The 19,981-nt window shown below is 55.1% G+C and overlaps 4 protein-coding genes and 1 non-coding gene across 5 annotated transcripts; 3 read left to right on the top strand and 2 right to left on the bottom strand.

Moving 5' to 3' along the window:
- Positions 1 to 266: 266 nt before the first annotated feature.
- C8A04DRAFT_27142 (uncharacterized protein) lies at positions 267 to 9,191 on the bottom strand (the record flags this gene model as incomplete). The annotated part of the gene is made up of 3 exons (XM_062780191.1): positions 267 to 4,938; positions 5,007 to 6,154; positions 6,219 to 9,191. 3 exons carry the CDS (start codon positions 9,189 to 9,191, stop codon positions 267 to 269), a joined length of 8,793 nt encoding a protein of 2,930 aa, XP_062638511.1.
- Positions 9,192 to 14,087: 4,896 nt separating this feature from the next.
- Positions 14,088 to 14,446, top strand: C8A04DRAFT_27140 (uncharacterized protein; the record flags this gene model as incomplete). The annotated part of the gene is made up of 2 exons (XM_062780190.1): positions 14,088 to 14,109; positions 14,181 to 14,446. The coding sequence occupies 2 exons, from the start codon at positions 14,088 to 14,090 to the stop codon at positions 14,444 to 14,446; spliced, it is 288 nt and encodes a 95-aa protein (XP_062638510.1).
- Positions 14,447 to 16,541: 2,095 nt separating this feature from the next.
- C8A04DRAFT_10892 (uncharacterized protein) lies at positions 16,542 to 17,334 on the top strand (the record flags this gene model as incomplete). Its single annotated transcript, XM_062776753.1, has 2 exons — positions 16,542 to 16,949; positions 17,026 to 17,334. The coding sequence occupies 2 exons, from the start codon at positions 16,542 to 16,544 to the stop codon at positions 17,332 to 17,334; spliced, it is 717 nt and encodes a 238-aa protein (XP_062638509.1).
- A 596-nt stretch (positions 17,335 to 17,930) lies between these two features.
- On the top strand, positions 17,931 to 19,392 carry C8A04DRAFT_27138 (uncharacterized protein; the record flags this gene model as incomplete). The annotated part of the gene is made up of 2 exons (XM_062780189.1): positions 17,931 to 18,144; positions 18,218 to 19,392. The coding sequence occupies 2 exons, from the start codon at positions 17,931 to 17,933 to the stop codon at positions 19,390 to 19,392; spliced, it is 1,389 nt and encodes a 462-aa protein (XP_062638508.1).
- Positions 19,393 to 19,613: 221 nt separating this feature from the next.
- On the bottom strand, positions 19,614 to 19,699 carry C8A04DRAFT_t49. The gene has a single exon. It is a non-coding gene; the product is annotated as a tRNA-Gly (tRNA).
- Positions 19,700 to 19,981: the final 282 nt, after the last annotated feature.

The raw sequence follows: 19,981 nt of genomic DNA, 5'->3' as shown, positions 1-19,981 counted from the left end.
GAAACATGCAATAAGAAGTCCAAAGTGACGAAATCCAAAATGACCAGGGCATTAGTAACAAATCCCTAGACCCCAATTTTTGATCACGCGCCCCCCACCCCCTTTTATATACCAACATTCTCAACCCTAACCCCTATCCAAAACCCTAACCCCCAGTTCGAACCCAAGCCCCCAGTACCAGCCCTAACCCGAAGCCAACATGCAACAACCCCTTAAAAACAACAACACCAAACCACTCCCTCAACAACACAGCCAAAGAAAGTAACTCAGATCCCCTTCTTCGGCGTATCAGGACTAACAGTCCCAACACTCCCATGCCTCCCATGTCCCCTTCCCATTTGCCCCATCTGCCCCATCTGCCCCATCTGCCCCTGACCAAAACCCTGCGACTGCTGTTGCTGCTGCTGTCCCTGATGCACCCCAAAATACCTCACATTCCCTCCACCCGCACCTCCTCCACTACCCGGCGTAAGCGTGATGGCGCTCAACGGACTGACTAGATCCTCCATGCCCTCTTCTGAGGAAGCCGATTTCATCGCCGGTGAGGCCTTTGTCGTTGCTGTTGCTGTCATTGTGGGGATGCTACCCGGCAAAGCAACGCGCATCCCCCCAGGCGCCTTAGCAACATACGCCGCCGTGATATTCCCCGGCAGCGGGCCAAGTGTGTCACGACCGCTGTCGTGGCTGTCGATGGACGCCGCAGTGTCGGCGATAACGGTGTTACCCCCCATGGTGGTGGTGGTGAAAGTGGTAAAGGTGTTATTATCAAAGTTTTTGGGCCCGTCACGCTCGAGGTCGGTGTTTTTGATCTCGCTTCGTGCTCCCAAGCCTAAGGTCATGGCGAGGGTCATTTCGGTGGAGGCGTTGGTGCTGCTTCCTGTGCTGCCTTCTGTCATGCTGTCGGGTTCGGAGAGGAAGATGCCGATGCCCTGGGGCGCGGCTACGCGGGTACCCGGTAAGGGCGCGGAGTGTGGTGCAGGAGGGATGGTGTCTTTCGTGGAGCTCTCGAATGGCTCGGTCTCTTCCACGATGGGCTCGAACGCGGGGAGGCTGGGGAGTTGCGGGGCTGCGTTGGAAACGGAGAGGTTGGGACTGAAGCTACTTGTGTTTGGCGTCGGCGTTGGTCGTGGAGTTAGGGCGCCCGAGAGGTTGGAGAGGTTGGGGCTGACGCTGGAGATGATCTTGGGCGAGGGCGCCATGTCGGCAACCATGGCTGAGGCGAGCCCGATGGCAACCGGTGACGTCGGGGTGGGCGGAGGTCGGAAGTTGGCGTGGTGTCTGATCACAGCGGTACTAGCGAGGTTGTTTGTTGGCGGTGGTGGGTTCCGGGTAACGGTGCTAGCCAACCGACGGAGACGGTTGGTGAATGACGGGGCTGGGGCCGATACATTCATGCTGGGCATCCGCCTAGGCTTTTGGGTTCCAGGGCGGATGCTTCCGATACCCTTATCCAGTACCTCTTTCTCTTTCTCTTTCTCCTTCTCCTTACCTTTTTGGCCGTCCTTGAGGATAGGAGCCTTGACCTTGGACGCGATAAGATCGAATTGCTTATGCATCGACGGATTCTGGATGATCTCTTCCATCGTGACTTGAACAATCCCTTCAACCCCGGGCAGGTTGATCTTGACCAACTCGGCATTCAGCTTCTTCATGATTTGATTCGCGGGGATGAGACTGCCCCAGAGATCAAAGAACGCTGCGTTCAGAATTTCGGAGTCAGAGACACCCAACGCGCGGGGGCAAAGTGTCGAGTCCCACGTGCTCATGATAGCAGACTGGATCGTGTCCACTTGTGCTTTGCCGATCGTGTTGAGCATCTTCTCCAGTGCATCCGGATCCAGCAGCGGGGCCGGTTTCGCGGGCAGCGGGATCCTCTTGACCATAGCTTTGTACTGGAACCCGCAGGGGATAATGGGCTGCATCATGCTTACGCCCGTGAGGAGACTGATAGTGAAGCAGAGCATGCGGAGCGCGTGCTCCGCAAACTTCTCCGTGACACGGTCGGCGCAGAACGAGATGGAAACCTCCACCTTGTCGCCCGGACGAACGAGTGACCTGACAAAAAGGTCCGGGATATCCTGTGCCTTGGATTCATTGATGGTGAACTTGCAAGCCGCCGTGCCCAGGTGAAAGGACTTGGACTCCGACGGGTTGATGGCAGTCTCCTCGCACTGATGTTGCACCACGGTACTGAATCGGCTCCAATACGCCCACGGCGTGCATTTCTCGACAATTGTCAACGTGCCGAGATTCTCGAACGGAATGCTCGACAGACGCTGGCTATGGACGTACTGCAGCAGGTTCTGCGGAGTCAACGGCGTATCTGGGAACACCACACGGACCGGGATGGTGTTGACTGTCGGCCCCATGACGCCGGCCACAGAGTGGCCTCCAGGAAGCCGCATACGTCGGCCTTCGATCACCTCGCCAAACACGACATCATCCGAAGCCGACAGATTAGCCAGCACCATGGCCCACGCGCTCTTGAGGACGGTTTCAAAGGTTAGGCCAAAGCTGGTGACCGACCCGATTGCCAAGGCCGGATTGCGCACAGTCTGGACGTTGATCGACATCTCGTACGGGTGCTGGTGGCCGACGATTTGCGTGATGTTCGAGCCTTCTAACAGGGCGCGCCAATACTCTTCCGCAGCCAGTGAGTTCGCAATCTGCGTAGTGCGAATGAACTCGCAGTAGCTTGACCGACGAGGAGGGGTCTGGGAACCATCGTACAACCGTTTCAGGTCCTTAACGAGTAGTGCAACCGAGAGATCGTCGTATTGGGCCTTGGACAACCGTAGGATAAGCACCGATTGCTTGCCGCCGTCGAGAAACATGAACTTGGTCACCGGGTTCTCGAAGTGGATGGGCATCGCTTGGTCTTTCTTGATGACCTTCTCGAGCAAGTTGGAAAGGCGCCAAGTTGCAGAGTGATGCCGGCGAAACTCAATGCCGCTCGGCTTGATGACCGCTTGGTACACCCGACGATTGTGCGGGACGAACGCGGTGCGGAGAATGGGATGGAGCGTGACAAGGCGCTTGCAGGCCTCTTCAAGTTTCTTCGAGTCGACCGCGCCGGAAAAGTTGAACACGAGGTGGTTGATGTTGGTCCGGGCCTGAAGCATCCCCGTCTCGATGTACCGGATCTGTGCCGACGACGCCTCGGCCGCGTCCGCGATAACACTTGCATCGACTCCCACCCCGGGCGCGATGACCTCCCCGATGAACACCTCCTTGATCGGGGCAACTGCATTCGCCGGTGCCGGTGGGGGCGTGATGCCGGGAATCACTGCCGGGGAGTCGTCTTGCGCAATCTGTGGTGTGTCAGCACTGGCAACGGCCCGGCTGAGATCTGTGAGCGTTGCGTTTTGCAGCACATCGGCGATCGAAATGGGTATGTTTTGCTGTCTGCACATGGTCACGAGCCGGGCAGCCACGATGTCGTCTCCTCCGACGCCGAAAAAGTTATCAACAGCCGAAATCTTGGCCTCCTCCACGCCCAGTACGCGCGCCCAGATCGCTCTCATCTTTTCTTCGCCCTGTGTCAGGGGTAACGGCTTCAGGTGCTGAAACTTGGCGGAATTGGGGACCGTCGCCAAGTTAAGGAGATCGTCCTTGGTCAAACCAGCGATCATCTTCTGCAGTCGGGGTCTGTTGACCTTGAGCGATGCCGTGATGGGCAACTGCTTGACCGGGATAAACGCAGATGGTATCATGGAAGGCGGGAACTTGTTCTTCATCCCGGTTTCCACAAACTGCTTGGCCAGTGCTAGGGACTCCTTGGTTCCTACGCTCAGTGTCGTGAGAGTTTCGTCGTCCTTGAATCGGTCGCTGAGCTCAACAAACGCAGCGAGCAGAATGTCATTCTTCGCATGCCCACGAAATGTGATTTGCTCCACCACAACGTCCACCCCTTGCCCCAGAAACCGACGCATGTGCTGCTCGATTTCCGTCAAATTCAACGCCTTACCACTGTTGTCGAGTCCCTCCGGCTTGTTTGAGATGAACTCGATCAAGCCTTTCTCCGTGTATCTTGCGCGGTGCCCAGTCTTGAAATGCCGGGACTTGATCCCTGCGGCCGGTCCAATGGGGGTCATGGGGGTCATCATGGACTCCCTATTCGGGTACGAGAACCCCACAGTCGGGCCTTCGATGACAAGTTCGCCCACAGCGCCGACCGGAACCCGCCTCTTGTGGTCCTCCGGGTTGACAATAAGGAGATTTCCCGCAAATGGCCGCCCAATACTCCTGAGGTGATGAGGCCCCAGCGCTTCGAGAAACGCGATACCGAGCGGACACACATCATTCGGGCCATACGCCAAGACCACGTTGACTTTGCCGTGCCAGATATTGTACGTATCCTCGTCAAGGCCCCGGGTCCGGAAGCACACAACTTTGAGCGAAGGGAGAAGCGTCGGATCAATCTTGCGTGACAACATTGGCGTCATGTACGACCAGTTGACCTGCATCCGTTTGACCGCATCACCAAAGTCCTCCAAGTTCTTCATCGGTTGTGGTATGCAGACACAGCCGCCTATCGCTAGCGTGGTGAAGATTTCGGAAATGCAAATGTCCACCTTGAACGAAGATAGCTGCATCACCCGGCTGAGAGGTGTGATCCTGGCTGCCGGCCCTTGGCCACGGAGTGTTGTTGACAAGGCGGCATGACTGAAGGTGACACCTCTGGCTTCGTTGGATGATGTGGGCACGAATAGAATACACGCCGGATCGCTCGAGGCGGCCATGGATGTTATTGATCCTTGGCCCCTTGGTAATACGTTCATCAACTCGTCAGATACGATGACAACGCGCTCGAAAAGGTTATTGAGAACAGATGCGGCCGCCTCTGAGGAGATGGCGACCCTAGAGTTGAGACGCTCGAAAATGGACTGGATCAGGTTAAGATCCTGCGAGTCGATGGGGACAAACGCCCCGCCGGCCCTGAGAGAAAAATGCGCGTTAGTCAACAGAACTAGGGGCACAAAACAAATAGTGAACGGACAACGTACTTTAAGACGGCGACCATAGCAACAGGCGCAAGCCGACACTTGTCCATCACCACAGGCACAACCGAATGGGGCCCAACACCGGCATCTACCAAGTGATGCGCCAACCTGGTCGCCTCTTCCTCCAGTTCCAAGTATGTCAGGGTCCCATCCCACGAGCAGATTGCCTGAGAGGACGGCTGCCTCTCCGCCTGCTGCGATACAAGATCATGAACGACATCCTGCAGCTGCTCCTCTACTTCTGGCGGGTTTTCCGCTTCCCACTCCACAATCTGGGCGTAGTCCCGGTCGCTAAACAGCTCTACCATTCCGATGGGAGCGCTCGGAGTCGCAAGGATCGCGCGGATCGTCTTCCCAAACGTGTTGGCAACATTCACGGACTGCTCAGACGACATCATGCGCTGGCCAATGTCGACCGTAAGCTTACCGCTGGCAAACCGTGTGTTGACGACGACGTCCATGTCAAAGGTTTGCAGGAGGGAAATAGGCTTGAGTTCAAAATTCGTGCGGGTGGTAAACTTGCTGTTGAGACCCGCGGGCTCTTCTGTAAAGGTTAGACAAGAGTTGAACAGGCGATCACCGCCCTTGACGCCCATCGCATGTTGGAGCTCGGCGAGAGTGAAATGTTGATGGGGGAGACAGGTGGCGAATTCATCTTCGACCATCTTCAGGGCCGCTGACACCGGACTGTGGGACGAGAGCTCGTAGTTGCATGCAACAATGTTGGAGAAGGAGCCGACGGCGTGCCTCATCCCGAGGAGAGAATCGTCCCGCCCCATGGTCTGGTAACCGAAACAAACCCGGCTCGAGCCGGTGAAGTATCGCAAGATGAAGGCCCACGCAAGCCGCAGCACGGCATCGACGGTCGTTTTTTGAGTTCGTGTGAAGGCGGACAGCTGGTATGAAGTGATGTCCAATTCGATGCAAGTGCTAGTGTAGCCGAGTTCGCCAGGCAGGACGCTAAGACGAGGGAAAATACACGGCGGAATCCCTTTCAACTTCTCGCGCCAGAACACCAGACTGTTTTCCTGCCGGACCGTTTTGAGAAAGTAGAGGTAATGTGGCCACCAAAACTGGTCGGCGTCGGTGATCGCCCGCTCGGTTGCATAAGCACGTCGCAAATCGTGGAGGAGAACATGGATGCTGAGGGACTGTGGGACGTGTCAGTGAAAGACAAAACACAAATAACCGAGGTTAACACTCGACTGAACTCACATCACAGAGGGCGGTGCTGATATCCAGCTTCACCAACGTCCGCGTGGGGGCCTTGCAGACCGTGAGTCGATGGAGCGGTTTGCTTTCTGTCGGCCGCAAATTCGGCAGGTTGCTCAACTCATAGACAGGATCCTCAGCCGGCGCGGTATCGATGAACAGCATGTCTGGTGACGTCCGGCGAAGAATGACCTTGTCCCACAGACCGGTCTCGGTGACACTTTCTGTAAACACCGTCCGGAGTGCTGGATGCCTCACAGTCACTTGTTGCCATGCCGTGCATATCCTCGCCGTATCGATCGGGTCACCATTAGGCGAGGCAAACTCATAAATGGCGTGCAAATAACATGTGTCCGGCCGCTGCGCTTGGCTGATGAGGATGCTTTGCTGCACCGCGGTGACGGGGTATATCGTCTCTACGTCCCGAACGCTGGCCAGCTTGAGCGTGGCCACGCGTTCGGTGTTGAACTTGTCCAGGCCCTCGTACGTGACATCAAGGTGTGGAACGTCGGCCTGAGTCAACTCCTGTGGGTGGTAACGCAGCTTCCCAATAGCCTCGAGGAGAAAGTGTTCGTAGTTTTGGACCCACTGTGCAATGCGTGCCTGGTCCTTAGAGAAGCGGTTGTAGAGGAAGACAATCCTAGCGCTTCCATCGGCTACCACTGAGTTCACTTCAAACAACGCGACCCGGCCGACATTTCCCCCAACTCCAGAGTGAGGTGAGACAAGGGTTTGGCCTGGGATGGGGATTTGCTCAATAATGCCATTCTCCTTCCCCAAGTTTTCCAAGGCGCCGGCGTAGCTGAAGATGATCTCAAACGGCCAGTCTTTTGCCGCCAGGTCCTCCTTGTCATAGTGGTAAAACCGCGAAGCGAAATATTGGCCACCTCGAGCAGGTATCGACCGTCGGGTGTCCTTGAGTTGGCGAAGGATTTTGATGAAACCGTCGGATGTGTCAATGTTGAGGCTGATGGGGCATAGTGATGTAAACCAACCGACGGTGTCGGAAATATCAACCTCCGGGTTCCACGTTTCCCTGGTATGTTCCTGGTTCCAGACGGTCGGGACAGGCCGATCATGGAAAGTTTCGGCAAAGGAAAGCATCAGTGCAGCGAGAAACACGTCGGCCGGGTCGGTCTTGAAGACTTCGTTGCAAGAAGTCAGGAGAAGGGTGGTAAGCTCTTGGCTCAGCGTAAAATTCGCTTCTATTGTGTCATCGTAGGTGTTCGGCGTATCCTGCAGGCCCCAATAGGCATAGTCACCCGGTTGGAGCTCGTAAGGAAGAAGGTCCTTAGTGTCCGGCCCCATTGCCTCCGCCTTCTGGAGGTCCACCCACTTGTGGAAGGGCATAGACCTCTGTGACAGCAAGCTGCCGTTTTCCAACAATTCATCCAGGTCTCGGATAATGGTTCGCCAGGACGGAAGATCAACCGCGAGATGGTGAGCCGCAAGATACACCAGTTGCTGCCCGTCGTGGGAAACGAGGTAGTCGACCGCAAAGATGGGCCCAGTCTCAATGTTGATAGCCTGTTGTGTCCGCTCGATGACCGCCTGCAAATCACTTTCCGAGCCAATCATGCCGTGATTGAGAGTGTAAGAACCCGCAACGTCGGGCAGTATCCTTTGTACCCATCCGTGCAAGCCCCGACCAAACCGAGACCGCAGCATGGGGTGGTGGGCAACAATGGCCTCGATGGCTGCCGAGACGTCCTCAAAGGAAAACACCTTTTTCGCCCGCAGAAGTTGGCTCTGGTTGAAGCGGTAGCTCCCATCTAGTGCGGGCCGTCGTCTCAAATCCCCACCCATGCTGGTCTGGAAATAAAGGTGTTGCATAGGAGAAAGATCGAAACAATCGGACGTCTCCTCATCCCACTTGTGCGCCAGACCGCCCCTAGATACGGCAATCGCCGCGAGCTCGGATAATGACATTGACCCAAGGGCTTCCGTAGGATTGATGTAGATGGACTCGTGCTTGCATCTCGCCGCTAGTTCCATCGCGGTCATCTCGTCGCCTCCCAGCTGCGAAAAGGAAAAGTTCACGCCAATTTGGCCGGGGGGAACATCCAGAATCTTGCCGACCAGCCTCTGTATTGACTTTTCCATCCCGGTTTCCGGACTTTGTAGGACCTCCTGGTGCTCCAAACTCAACGCTTGGTGGTAGATCTCCTCGTTCATATTTTGTGCCCAGGTCCGTAGTCGCCGTACGTCCACGGCGCCCGCCTCCGTCAGGGGCATGGCGTCCAAAACGATCCACAAATCTGGGATGGCCTGTGGGATAAGCGTAGCTTCGGCCGCGGCTTTGAGATGTAATATTTGGGTGCCGGCAAAGAGCACGTGTGACTGGTGTATGAGGCTGATCGCGGCCGGGTTGTCTGGATTCGTTGTCGTTTCCGTGCTGGTGGCGCTCGATAGCGTCAGAAGTGCGACGAGTTTTCCATCCAGGAGTCCAGCCTTAGGACGTAAAGCTACTATCCTCCCGACCTCAGGCTGTGACCCTAGTGCTTCCCCAATGTCTTTCTTCTTTTCGAGTGATCGTAGTCGTTCCTCCTCCCGCTCCGCGCGACTCAGTGTTGGCAGTTGACCGTCCGTGGGTTCGGGCATAATGGACGTGCGGTTCGCTCGCTTGATCTCGAGTGGTGCGACCTCGACAGGACCGGCGGGATCGATCGCGGAGTGTTGGTTTGGTGGCGCGCAGGGGGTGATGCATGTTTGCAGCTCGGCGAGGGTCGCGCAACGCAGGATGTCTTTGACCTTGACGTCCATGCCAGCGGCCATGCAGGCCTTCCTCAGGGCAACTGCCCGCTGCTCATCGCCCCCAAGCTCCCGGAACGACTGGTGCACCTGGACCCTGTCGGTGCTAACGCCAAGCACCTGCGAGACCATAACCAACAGGCGCGCTTCGGCTGTCTCCTCTTCCAACAGCAACCAGGATGTCGAGGCATCGATGTGCGGGGCAGGCCGTGGAGCGGCAGCCATGGCGACAGGCGCCTCGAGACGGGAATATCATACACTCGAAAAGGAAACCAACCAGAACAAAAAAATGCAAGCTTGGAAAAGGTATCACCAACAAAACAGAATAACGGGAGCCGAGCGAAGGACAAGAAAGACAAGGCACAAAACGCGTGGGTTCTCAGGCACCGGGCCACATGGCGCAGCAACAGGCGGCTGTGGACACTGGGGGGTTCGAAGTCGGCTCGCACATGGACCCCGGTTCGGTCGTTCGGGACGAAGCGTTCGTGATTTACGGCAGCGGCCGCGGCGGATATGCGTCGAGATGCCGGGCGTTTAAAGGTGGCTGCGGGAGGACCAAAGACGATAGTGTAGAGTCGGTCTGCGATGGACGGATGAGCAATTCTTGGTGGTTGGGGTCGGTCCCTTTGCACAGCTCAACACTCCTGCTCTGTTCCCTCCAGCCCGGGCCGTTGCGTGTGCGCGGTGGGCGGTATGCTTCCGTTGCGAATTTCCCGGTTGCGTCTGGGCCTGAAAGCCGCGCCGCACTGCACGCTGCGCAACGGCGGTTGACCACCCCAGCTCATCCACAAGCAGCCCTGGACGAACCCCCCATTGTCAGCGCCAGTTGACCAATCAAGGAGGTGTTTCCAATGGCTCAGCCCCTGTCCCGGCCTGCACACACCATGGTTGATCGCCCGATCCAGGCTGTGTGGGCCCGTTGCGTCTCAGGGCCTGTCTGCGTGCCTGTGATGGTACGGAAACCTGGGCAGCGACAGGGAATCGACCGGGACGCAGGCTGCAATTCATCTCGAGTCGGGCGAAGCAGCAAAACATGGGACGACGGGAGCGGCCAACTGAACAAATACCGGCCCAAAGCGAGGACCCAGAGGGCAGATTCAAGAATTGATGAACTGCGCAGGAAACAAAACGTTCACCCACACCAAATGCGCGTAGCGGTAATTCCCATTTTCTGTGCCGCCCCCAAAAGCCTGTTCCTCCAGCCTATCGTGGCCCCCGAATTTTACGTGGTGATAACTCGTTGTCGTCACCGATAGCTTTGTTAGTCGTCGGCGTGCGGCTGAGAAAACGGATCGAATGAACTTAACTGCGGCATCCACCGCATCGCCCCAACATAGCAACCGTCCCGAAGCCAACGTGGCAACAAAAGCTTCGGCATCAAGCCAGGCGACACCTGCTGTCGATGAAAGCAGGCTCAAATCCAGGGACCAAGGGCGATCGTGGCGGAGTTTGTGTTGCGCTAGATGGACCTAGCGTACTGGGAAACTTCCACGCAAAAGAAAGGAAGGGTAGCTTTCCCGGCCCTGGAGATTTGGATATCGACCCACCTTTGGTCCCCGCCTGGATGCCCCGCACCCGCTTCCAATGCTCCTTCCATTTCACCGTTGGCAACCATTGCCTGCCGTGACCCCCTGAGGCTCCAGGCTTCCACATAAATCCGCCGAGAACAAAATGGAAATTCCCATTCTGCACACCACCCCACAAAAGCACCTTTGACGGCTCTGAAGACCTCCAGGAACGCCACACGACGTCATATCGATTGGCTCTCTCCTTATCAAACACCGAAGGCGTCTACCACTGTACATTGCAGCAAGCACTGCAACCCTCATCGATTCTAGCGTCAAGCCGTTGACGCAGGCGGCGTTGCCCGTGAGCTTTCACACTTTTCCTTGCCGGATAATATGTGAAAGTCTGGGTGCAGGAAGTAAGCCATGCAAACCAAAACTGTGGTTCCCGTTTCTCAACGAAGTTGGTCGAAGCGAGCAGCCAGGGAAGACGGCCAAGCCCTGGGGAGAACGAGGACACCTCGCTTCACCCAACCCTAAGTTGATAAGTGTTTGTATGTGCAGTATTTCTTGCCCAGAGCACGATTATGATAACCCGGCGAATGGACAGCAAGCTGAGAATCGACGTGACCATTAATCACAAGAGGATCCTTATCCTCTCTGGTCCTCTCCGGAAATCCAACTTTTACTCAGTCGTTCGTGGTTGCTTCCTTCCAAGACAGTTCGGACATATGATGCACAGAACAGCGGGATGGCACTAAACTAGGTGCCACTGGTCGTGGGGATCATGGGTTGTTGGATTTGTTGTTCCATTCTCGCGCCGGCGAAGCCCTCGAGTTGTGAAGTGCCACTGCGCATTTCGCGCGCCTCAAGGCAGGCTCAGACGACCGCTCGCAACGGATTGGACTATTCAACGCCCTAAACCCAGCCCGTGGCCGTCAGCCCACTTTATCTCGACAAACAGGGACAGATGCCGTTAATGGGAAGATAAACCGGTCTTGGGCCGAGAAAAACCATCATGATCGTGTTGTCTGGCGACGATTTGAGCGGAGGAGCTAATTATAGTAGAGTGAAGAAAAATCGCCATGCCCTCTAACGCGGTGCCACTTTGAGATAAAGCACTTTAAACAAGCCATCGAAATGGACGCTGGTTAAGGAGCCAAGATGACCTGAGGGACTCAACCAAGCCCATCGCCGGCAGCCCACCCTTTATAGTCCATCCAAGTTCACCAAAACTCCGGAGGTACAAATTTCCACGACCCGGCTTCCCTCCAATCAAGGCTGAAAACCCTGTTTCAAAATCAACCTGGGGCGACCACGTTCCCGTAATTAGCTCCGGGTCATTGGAGCCTAAGACCAGTCCATTTGAGGGAAAGTCAATGTTGACATTCCGTCACTTAACCTGTACCTGGAATCAAATTCCGCCCGTTCTCCTCCCCTCATAGGTTCAAATCATGCTGACTCAGACCATAAAAGATGATCCCCGGGATATGGCCAGCTTCCCGTCTGGTGTGTGGCCGTGTGAGGCAGTCAAGCCAGGCGTGTAAGTGTGCATACCGATTGCCCCAGGCTCCCTAATTCAAGCCTAAATTTCAAATACCGAGCGCAATTCCCTATTTTCGGCGCATCACCCAAGAACAACATCGAAAAATGATACAGTTCCGTGATGACTGATAAGAAACGTAAACAACGGCACAGCCAAGCGGGGATACAACCCCTGACCCTAGGCTACCACTGCTCGCCCATGAGTGGGTGGAACATCGTGTCGCCGTCCAAACTAGGTGCCAACTGAGCGGCACAGTGATATGAAGCTCGACAGACACCATTGATCCATGCTTTAAAACTGCAATGAAGGCCACAAGGATGGTGAAGCAGCGAATGGAAAAGGAGATGTCGCTATTTTACGAAGGGGGAGGGTTGGGACCTAGAATCAGGGGTCAAACTTATGCCCGAGATAGTTTTAACTCCGGCCCGGTTTCGGTGATTAATAATAAGGCGAAATCTGTGTATAATTCTTATTTCACTAACTTGTGCCTCAACTGCTAGTTATTTCCGGAAACGCTTCCAGCGTTGGCTCGGCTAGGGTGTGAGAGTGCACTTGGGCACACACGTGCCATTGAGCTGGAATGTTCATCGCCAAGGTAAACTCCGTAGTCCATGTTGATTCCACGCTGGCGCCTTTGTCTCATACATGACCGGTTCTCTTGCATCACTGATTGCTGTAAAAAAGACCGTGTGTTTTTCACCCATTTGGGTTGAGTTTGGTGGGAAAGTCCCAAAAATAATTAGCATCAACGTATCATTTCCAGTGTTCCACCCCGTCAGCCGCGAGTAAGACGCATCATGGCCCGCCCACGTTCTCAAACACGATCCCGAATCGTACGAAGTAATTCCACACGCCTAAATTCATCATGAAGTTGTTGCCTTTCCTAACCGCCCTGTCTGTGCGGAGGTCGTTTCCGTTACGCTTGCGCACCGCCCATGAATTCATGATCACAAATCACCGTAATAAGGTAGGTATGGATGCCTACCATGCTAGCATCATGGTCATCGCCCTTCAAGTTAGATTTTACGAGCAAGCTTCAGCCCAATCTTTCCAGCTGGGAATGTTCCCAAGTTAGTGATTCTCCTAAGATCAAAAGTGTGGAGTCTACGAGCTGCGATACGACGGGATCAACCTTCAAGAGCTTAACGGTCCAAGGGTTGGCGTCCCCGGCCACCGATCTAGCTGAGCTGACATGAAATACCACATTGAGGATAATCTCCGTGCCTTCCCCGACCGCCCTTTCGTTTGAGAGAAGCCCCAGTGGCGTGGTCTGGGGTCGTGTGTGTTCTTGCCGCAAGAAGGGTTGGAAACAAGGTTACGGCAAAGATCGCCCACCGAGTTCATAGAACTTAGCTTTGACCTTTACAGGGAAGTTCGTACGAGAGCTGGTATTTGACTGGCTGGGGCAAAGCCAAAGTCCAGATGGACGGTGTTCTAGCGCGCAAACGGTCGACGGGTAAGTACACGTAAGCAGACTCCAAGGTCGCCTTTAGTGTTATTAACACACTTGATGTGCGGCAAATGACTAAGTTTGCGGCACAGATCGACCCCTTGGCTGGGTCGACGCCATTGTTCGATGCTAGTAACCTAGGGCAAGGCCGTTTGAACGAACATACGATTACCGATAGTCTGGGCCGTGCGACGGGACATCAGGGGCGATAGGGGCCCCTTGTGAGGCACCCGTTATTCAGACTGATGATGGCCTAGTCGACACTCACGGCGCGCGTCTGGACATACGAGATGCCCTGGATACGATGGCAAACCTTGGGTACGATGTGCCGACGGCATGATTGATGCTGCCTGTGATGGGCCTGAGTTGTGAGATTTTCGTTGCAAAGGGTTATGGCAGGCGTCGAAAGAAAGGGAGCATCTCAGATATAAAAGTGTGCAAACCCTCCTGCTTCAAGGTGCTATTCTCTCTCATCATCAGCATTCACTTCATCAACATCTTCACTTCAGCATCTTCTCTTCAGCATCTTAAGCAACCGCAGCGCGGAAGCATCAGCATCTTCACTCACTCACCAACCACCAACCAAACCAACCACTTTTTTTTAACTTTCCACCTTCACCATGAACCGTCCCCGTACCACTCGTGAGTAGCATCACTCCAACCCTCACCCGCCAACCAAACAATCCCCAATCCCTACTAACTACTTCTCACAGCTTGCGGCGGCTGCCACGGCAAGGGCTACGACACCCTCCAATGCGGGCGCTGCAACGGAACCGGCCAGAACGGCACCACTACCTTCCAAGCCATGTGCAACGCCGGGTGCCGCAACGGCAAGAACCCGCGCACTGGCCAGAACTGCTCCAAGTGCCACGGCACTAAGATGGCTACCTACACCCAGCCTAAGAAGTGCAGCCCGTGCCAGGGAACGGGTACCGCCTCGGAGGTCTGCCGCTACTGCGGCGGTACTGGCATCAAATAAATGCTTTCGCCTTCGCCACTCTTTTCCGGGGATCCGGAAGCGGAAAGCATTTGTTTGGGATGTTGAACGGGAATGGGATGGGAGGATTAGTTAATCAAGGGGCGGGTCCTCCTTTGGATTGGGGGAGAGTGAGTGAGGGATAGGGGTTAGAAACATAGACCAGCTGGGCTGAGCTTGAGCGGGGCTCAACGGGGGGTTGAAGGGGTATCAGATAGACTCAATAAAGGAGCAGCGCGGGTGCTGTTGTCTCTGACTTCTCTCTCTTTGTTTTACTTGCATTAACTGGTAGTTGTGATGTTTTCGGTCTAGTGTCAAGCCTCACGCCACATTCTCCTTCATTTCCTCCGCGACCTCACTCATGGGTTGTATGTCCCGATCTTTCCGGGCAGATGGGTGGATAAGGGCACGGTGAGCTCCGAGAGCTTTCAATCAACCTCGGCATGACGTATTACCCACTCAATGAATGTGCATAGTATGCGCAAGTTCTTCCTCTTCTATGCGGAGAAGCTGAGAGATTGCATCGGTACATGCGTCTGTGTGAGTGGGGGGGCATCCCTACCGTAACTAGTGGAGTGTAGACTGCTGTACGTTGGGTTGCATGGCATGTTGACAGCATGTCAAAATCATTCCTTCTGATTTCGCGACCGAGTGGTAGTCTCGGGTAGTTGGTGTTGGCTGTACCTTATGGCATTCGTGAACGTTGTGGAAGAAACGATGATGTTACTCTGAAAAGACCGAAGGCTTTGCATTTCATGATGAGGGGTTGGTGTGGTGGTCATTTAGTTGAGCCCCGATATTCCTCGCGCTGTTCTTTTTTTATCTCCTTTTTTTTTTCTGTTGAGGAGATGCCCCGAGATCTTACTGTTTAACTACCGCTTGCTTCGCCACCTCTTATTGCCTGCCACTTTTACTCCCACGTTGTCCCGCTTATCGGGGATGAAACGTGAGGGACTCGGGGATGTTTTCCACCGGGCTTGCTGGGTTTATTAGTCCGGTTTTTGTCCGTGGATCATCCGATCTGGGCTTATTATGGAGAGTTTTCTCCGCTTGGTTGTTCGATATTTTGAGCAGGGTCCAGCCGCTTGCCTCCGAGGCTCTGACACCCACGTGGTGGTTGATCTCCGGTGAAAAGAGCCCGGGTGCGTGTGGGTGGAATCGTGGAACGTACCGGACTGTATCAAACACATGGAATCAGCCCATCTTCCCTCCCGACTCACTGGGAGCGGCGGCCTTCCTAATTGGGAAGGCCATTCATCAATAACCCGTTCGGCGCGAGCCGCGAACCCCTCCTGCCGCTAAAGACCGAACGAGCGAATGAAGCCCTAAAAGTCCACAGGCTGCATGTAATTCCGAGTCGGCGGCTTGTTTTTTGTGACGGTCCTGAGGGGGCTCAACAGCCCTTCGAATAGTTCCTGTACCTAATGCACGTCATTCAAGGGGAAAACACCAGTTCGAGAGCTTCTCAGGGCTGAACACATGCCTGGGTCCAGACTCGGGGTTGGCTGGGCCTCTTCAGCTGCCCCAGCTCGCCCGCCTTGGCGACGATCGTCCCACAAGTCAAAAATAAACCCCCCTGCGGACCCTGCTGCTTACCCGCGCTCGGATGAACCACAATCCCCAGTGTCCCCTTCGTTGAACCAACAATCCCCCGCCAGTGCCACAGCTTCAAGCCACTGACACCCGCACGGCCAAATTGCGACACCGAGGCTCTCGAGAGGAAAGGAAAGCTTATTCCGCTTGGCCGATGTAACACCCGTCTGCACTGGCGAACACCGGACCAGTCTCGAAGTCGGAAAAAAAGGGGCGGAATGGGGAAGCTGGGGTTGACGTTACTGTTGGACAGAGTTAGCGGCGAAAGCAAAGGGGCTTGAGGGTCTCATTGGTCGTGGAAGGTGTAAGGAAAGGACGAAAGATCTCGATAGATCGGATCTAAAATTAAAGATACCACCAGACGGTGTTTTGGGACGATAGCCGCGATGTGAAAGGTATAAAGCCTCGAGGGTCTTCCAGAGCCCATCTCGATATTCCCATTCGACATCATCAGCAGATCTCCTACATCTTTTCCCCAAAAACACCACTTTTCCCTCTATCCATCATGCAACTCCCCACCACCCTCACGGTCCTCCTTGCGGCCATCGCGCCCATGGTGAGCGCGTACCCGACCAAGGCCGCGCTCAACTGCCGCAAGGGCCCCGGTACCAGCTACGCCCTGGTCAAGACCTACGCGGCGGGCGTCGACATCAAGCTCAGCTGCCAGACCACTGGCCCCAGCGTCAACGGCGACACCCTCTGGGACAAGACCACGGACGGCTGCTACGTCGCTGACTACTACGTCAAGACCGGCACCTCCGGCTACGTGGTCGGCAAGTGCAGCACCGGCGGCAACCTGCCCGGCCTTAACAGCGTGCAGAGCGCCCATGCCAAGGCCATCATTGCCCAGGCCAAGAAGGATGCTGTTGGCCATCACGGCTGCTCGGCTGCCATCGCCACTGCTCTCGTCGAGGTAAGTTTCTCCCATTTGCAGGAAGGAAAATAATGAAGTGAAGATAGAAAGAGTGCTAACCTTTCCCCCCTTCTAGTCCAACATCCTTGTCTACGCCAACCGCGCCGTCCCCTCGTCCCTCAACTACGCGCACGATGCCATCGGCTCCGACCACGACAGCGTCGGCATCTTCCAGCAGCGCGCCATGTACTACCCCAACATTGCCGCCGACATGGACCCCGCCCGCTCGGCGCACCAGTTCCTCGTCAAGATGGTCGGTATCTCGGGCTGGAAGACTATGGCCGTCGGCACCCTGTGCCAGAAGGTCCAGGTCTCGGCCTACCCTGATCGCTATGCTGCGCAGGCCAGCAAGGCCTCTTCCATCTGCTCGGCTGGCGGGTACTAAATAAAGTTTTGGTGGCGGAATTGGTGTGCTGGTTCGCCGGATATCTGGCTTTCTCTTGTATATTCGTTTCCTTTGGCTCTCGAGTCGTGTATATACTAGCCAACGATGCGTTTATGTAGATATGGAGATGATGAGTTCAACACGTCACGATTGGGATGAGATCGATGCGGCCCAGGATCCTGTGTAAACTGGTATTTCCGGACATTAACCGTAGTGACCGTACCGTGATAATAATTCAGGTATGGTATTAATTATGGCATGCGCGGGAAACGTCGGCTCATCAATTATAGCTCAACCGAGTTTATTAGGTAGTCGGTTGTTCCTGCTTTCACCGCTCCATTCCCGCGGGGTATTTAGCCACGTGCGTGCAGCATGGCACCTGTTTGAAGGAAAGCTCAATCAACCAACCCTGCGGTGGGCCATATATATATTCTCTAAACGCGCCCACGATATACCCCCCAAAAATAAAGTCTCCATCAAGTTTTCAAGCTTAAAACCTTAAGGCGCCGAGCAATTTCAACAACGGAATGCCGCAAGTCAAGTAGAACTGTAGAACGCGTCGAGGCGACAAGAAACGGCCAGTTCGAGAAATTTGCATGGATTCCAAACACCATCGTTCCCGGGTTCATACCTGGGTGTCAACGACGCTGGCTTTTCTCAACCTCCCCTTTACTGCCTCGTCTGCTGGTGCCCACCAAGGTCAAGCACGCCTACCATGGCCTCACCAACCCAACGCCCTACCCCCTCTTAAGTTCGGCCCGTCCGGAACGTTCCACCTCTCCATCTTTGAGGATCTGCATTTTGGCGAGAGTACGTCTAATAATCAAGTCACAATTCCTGATGCGCCCCGCTAAACTGACTAACATGGTACGCCCCATGTTAGATGCCTGGGAAGACTGGGGTCCACGCCAAGATGTCCAAAGCGTGAAGGTCATCAACAGCATCCTTGACTCCGAGCCCAACATTGACCTGGCGGTGCTGAACGGCGACCTCATAACTGGCGACAATTCTTTCCATGAGAACAGCACCGTCTACATCGATAAGATTGTCCAGCCGCTTGTTCACCATGGCCTTACTTGGGCATCCACCTACGGTAACCATGACAACCATGTTAACATATCCGGCTCCCACATTCTCGCGCGCGAGCGCCGTTGGCCTGGAACTCGGACGCAACAGACCTTCCCTGATGAACAAGATGTCGGAGTGTCCAACTACTATCTCCCCGTTTACGGCCCCGATTGTTCGGCAACGAATCTCCCGTTCGACCCCCTGAACCACAAGCATCACGGATGCACCCCCGCGCTGCTTCTCTGGTTTTTCGACAGCCGCGGCGGCTTCCGCTACCAACCCACGCCTGACCCAACCAAACTCACCCCTCTCCCCAACTGGGTCGACCCGCTCGTAGCGGACTGGTTCACCCACATCAACACCCTCTTCACCCGCCAAAGCCCCAACAAGAAACCCATTCCCTCTCTCGCGTTCGTCCACATCCCCCCATACCCAGCCCTAACACTGCAGGAACAACGCGCATCCCAAAGCGACCCAAACTGGGAAGCACATCACCACCCGGGAATCAACGACGACGTGCCCGTCGCCACCCAAGCACAAGGGTGGTGTGCCAACGGAACGACAGGGGATGGCTGTGTGTACGGAGGGCAGGACAAACCGTTTTGGAATGCCATCTCAACAACGCCCGGAGTGAAGGCCTTGTTCTTTGGGCATGATCACGGAAATACGTGGTGCGCGCCATGGAAGGGGGAGAACGGCGGAACAAATCCCGGCCAGGGCGAAGGACAGGAAAAGAGGACGCAGAAGAGTAATGGCATCAATCTCTGCTTTGGACAGCATACCGGGTATGGGGGGTACGGGAATTGGATCCGGGGCGCGCGACAAGTCGTCATTTCGCTTGGGGGCGTAGGAGAGGATGTGGAAGTTGAGACATATATGAGATTGGAGTCTGGGGACGTGGTCGGGGCGGTCTCGTTGAATGGGACGTATGGAGGGGATTGGTACCCGGCTACGCCGAACGATCAAACGAAGGCACCGGAGACGCGATGAGTTGAGCGAATAAAGGGGGCTGTGCCAGTGACACCTCCGCAGCGTTAATTGCTTCGAGGCCCTGGGGGCAGTTGTTGCAGTCGCTACTACGCGTTCTGTTGTGTATCCTTTCGGAACTCACGATAGATATGAACAGTAATATTTGTTTGACAGAACGTAAGTATCAGAAAAAAGAAGTGAGTGATATAGAACAGGGTTCTAGAAAAACAAGAAAAAAGGTGTGCGCAATCCGGGATTCGAACCCGGGTCACTCGCTATTCCAAGAGAAGATGGGAAGCGAGAATTCTAACCACTGAACTAACCGCGCTTAGCTCTTTGTTGTGGATCATGACCGCTAATGCATCATATGAGCCTCTCACGGTGCGTGACCCACTTCCCGACCCAGCACTCCGTCAGACAGATCTGCTTTACCCCCGCCACGAAGCAACCACACGCAATTTGCTCAACTTACTTAGCTCAACAACAGCAACGGAATAGCAGGATTAACAATAGTAAAACACGAATTATTCCCACAAGATACTAAGCGACCCCAGCTATCATAACCAGCCCACACCTGCCTTGAGAACTACAATACCGAAGACAGGTCACC

Source organism: Dichotomopilus funicola, assembly GCF_033296635.1.
Source record: "Dichotomopilus funicola strain CBS 141.50 unplaced genomic scaffold C8A04scaffold_18, whole genome shotgun sequence".
NCBI classification, from domain to species: Eukaryota; Fungi; Ascomycota; class Sordariomycetes; order Sordariales; family Chaetomiaceae; genus Dichotomopilus; species Dichotomopilus funicola.
The sequence above is the reverse complement of the archived record's forward strand: the minus strand, read 5'-3'. Positions and strand labels throughout refer to the sequence as shown.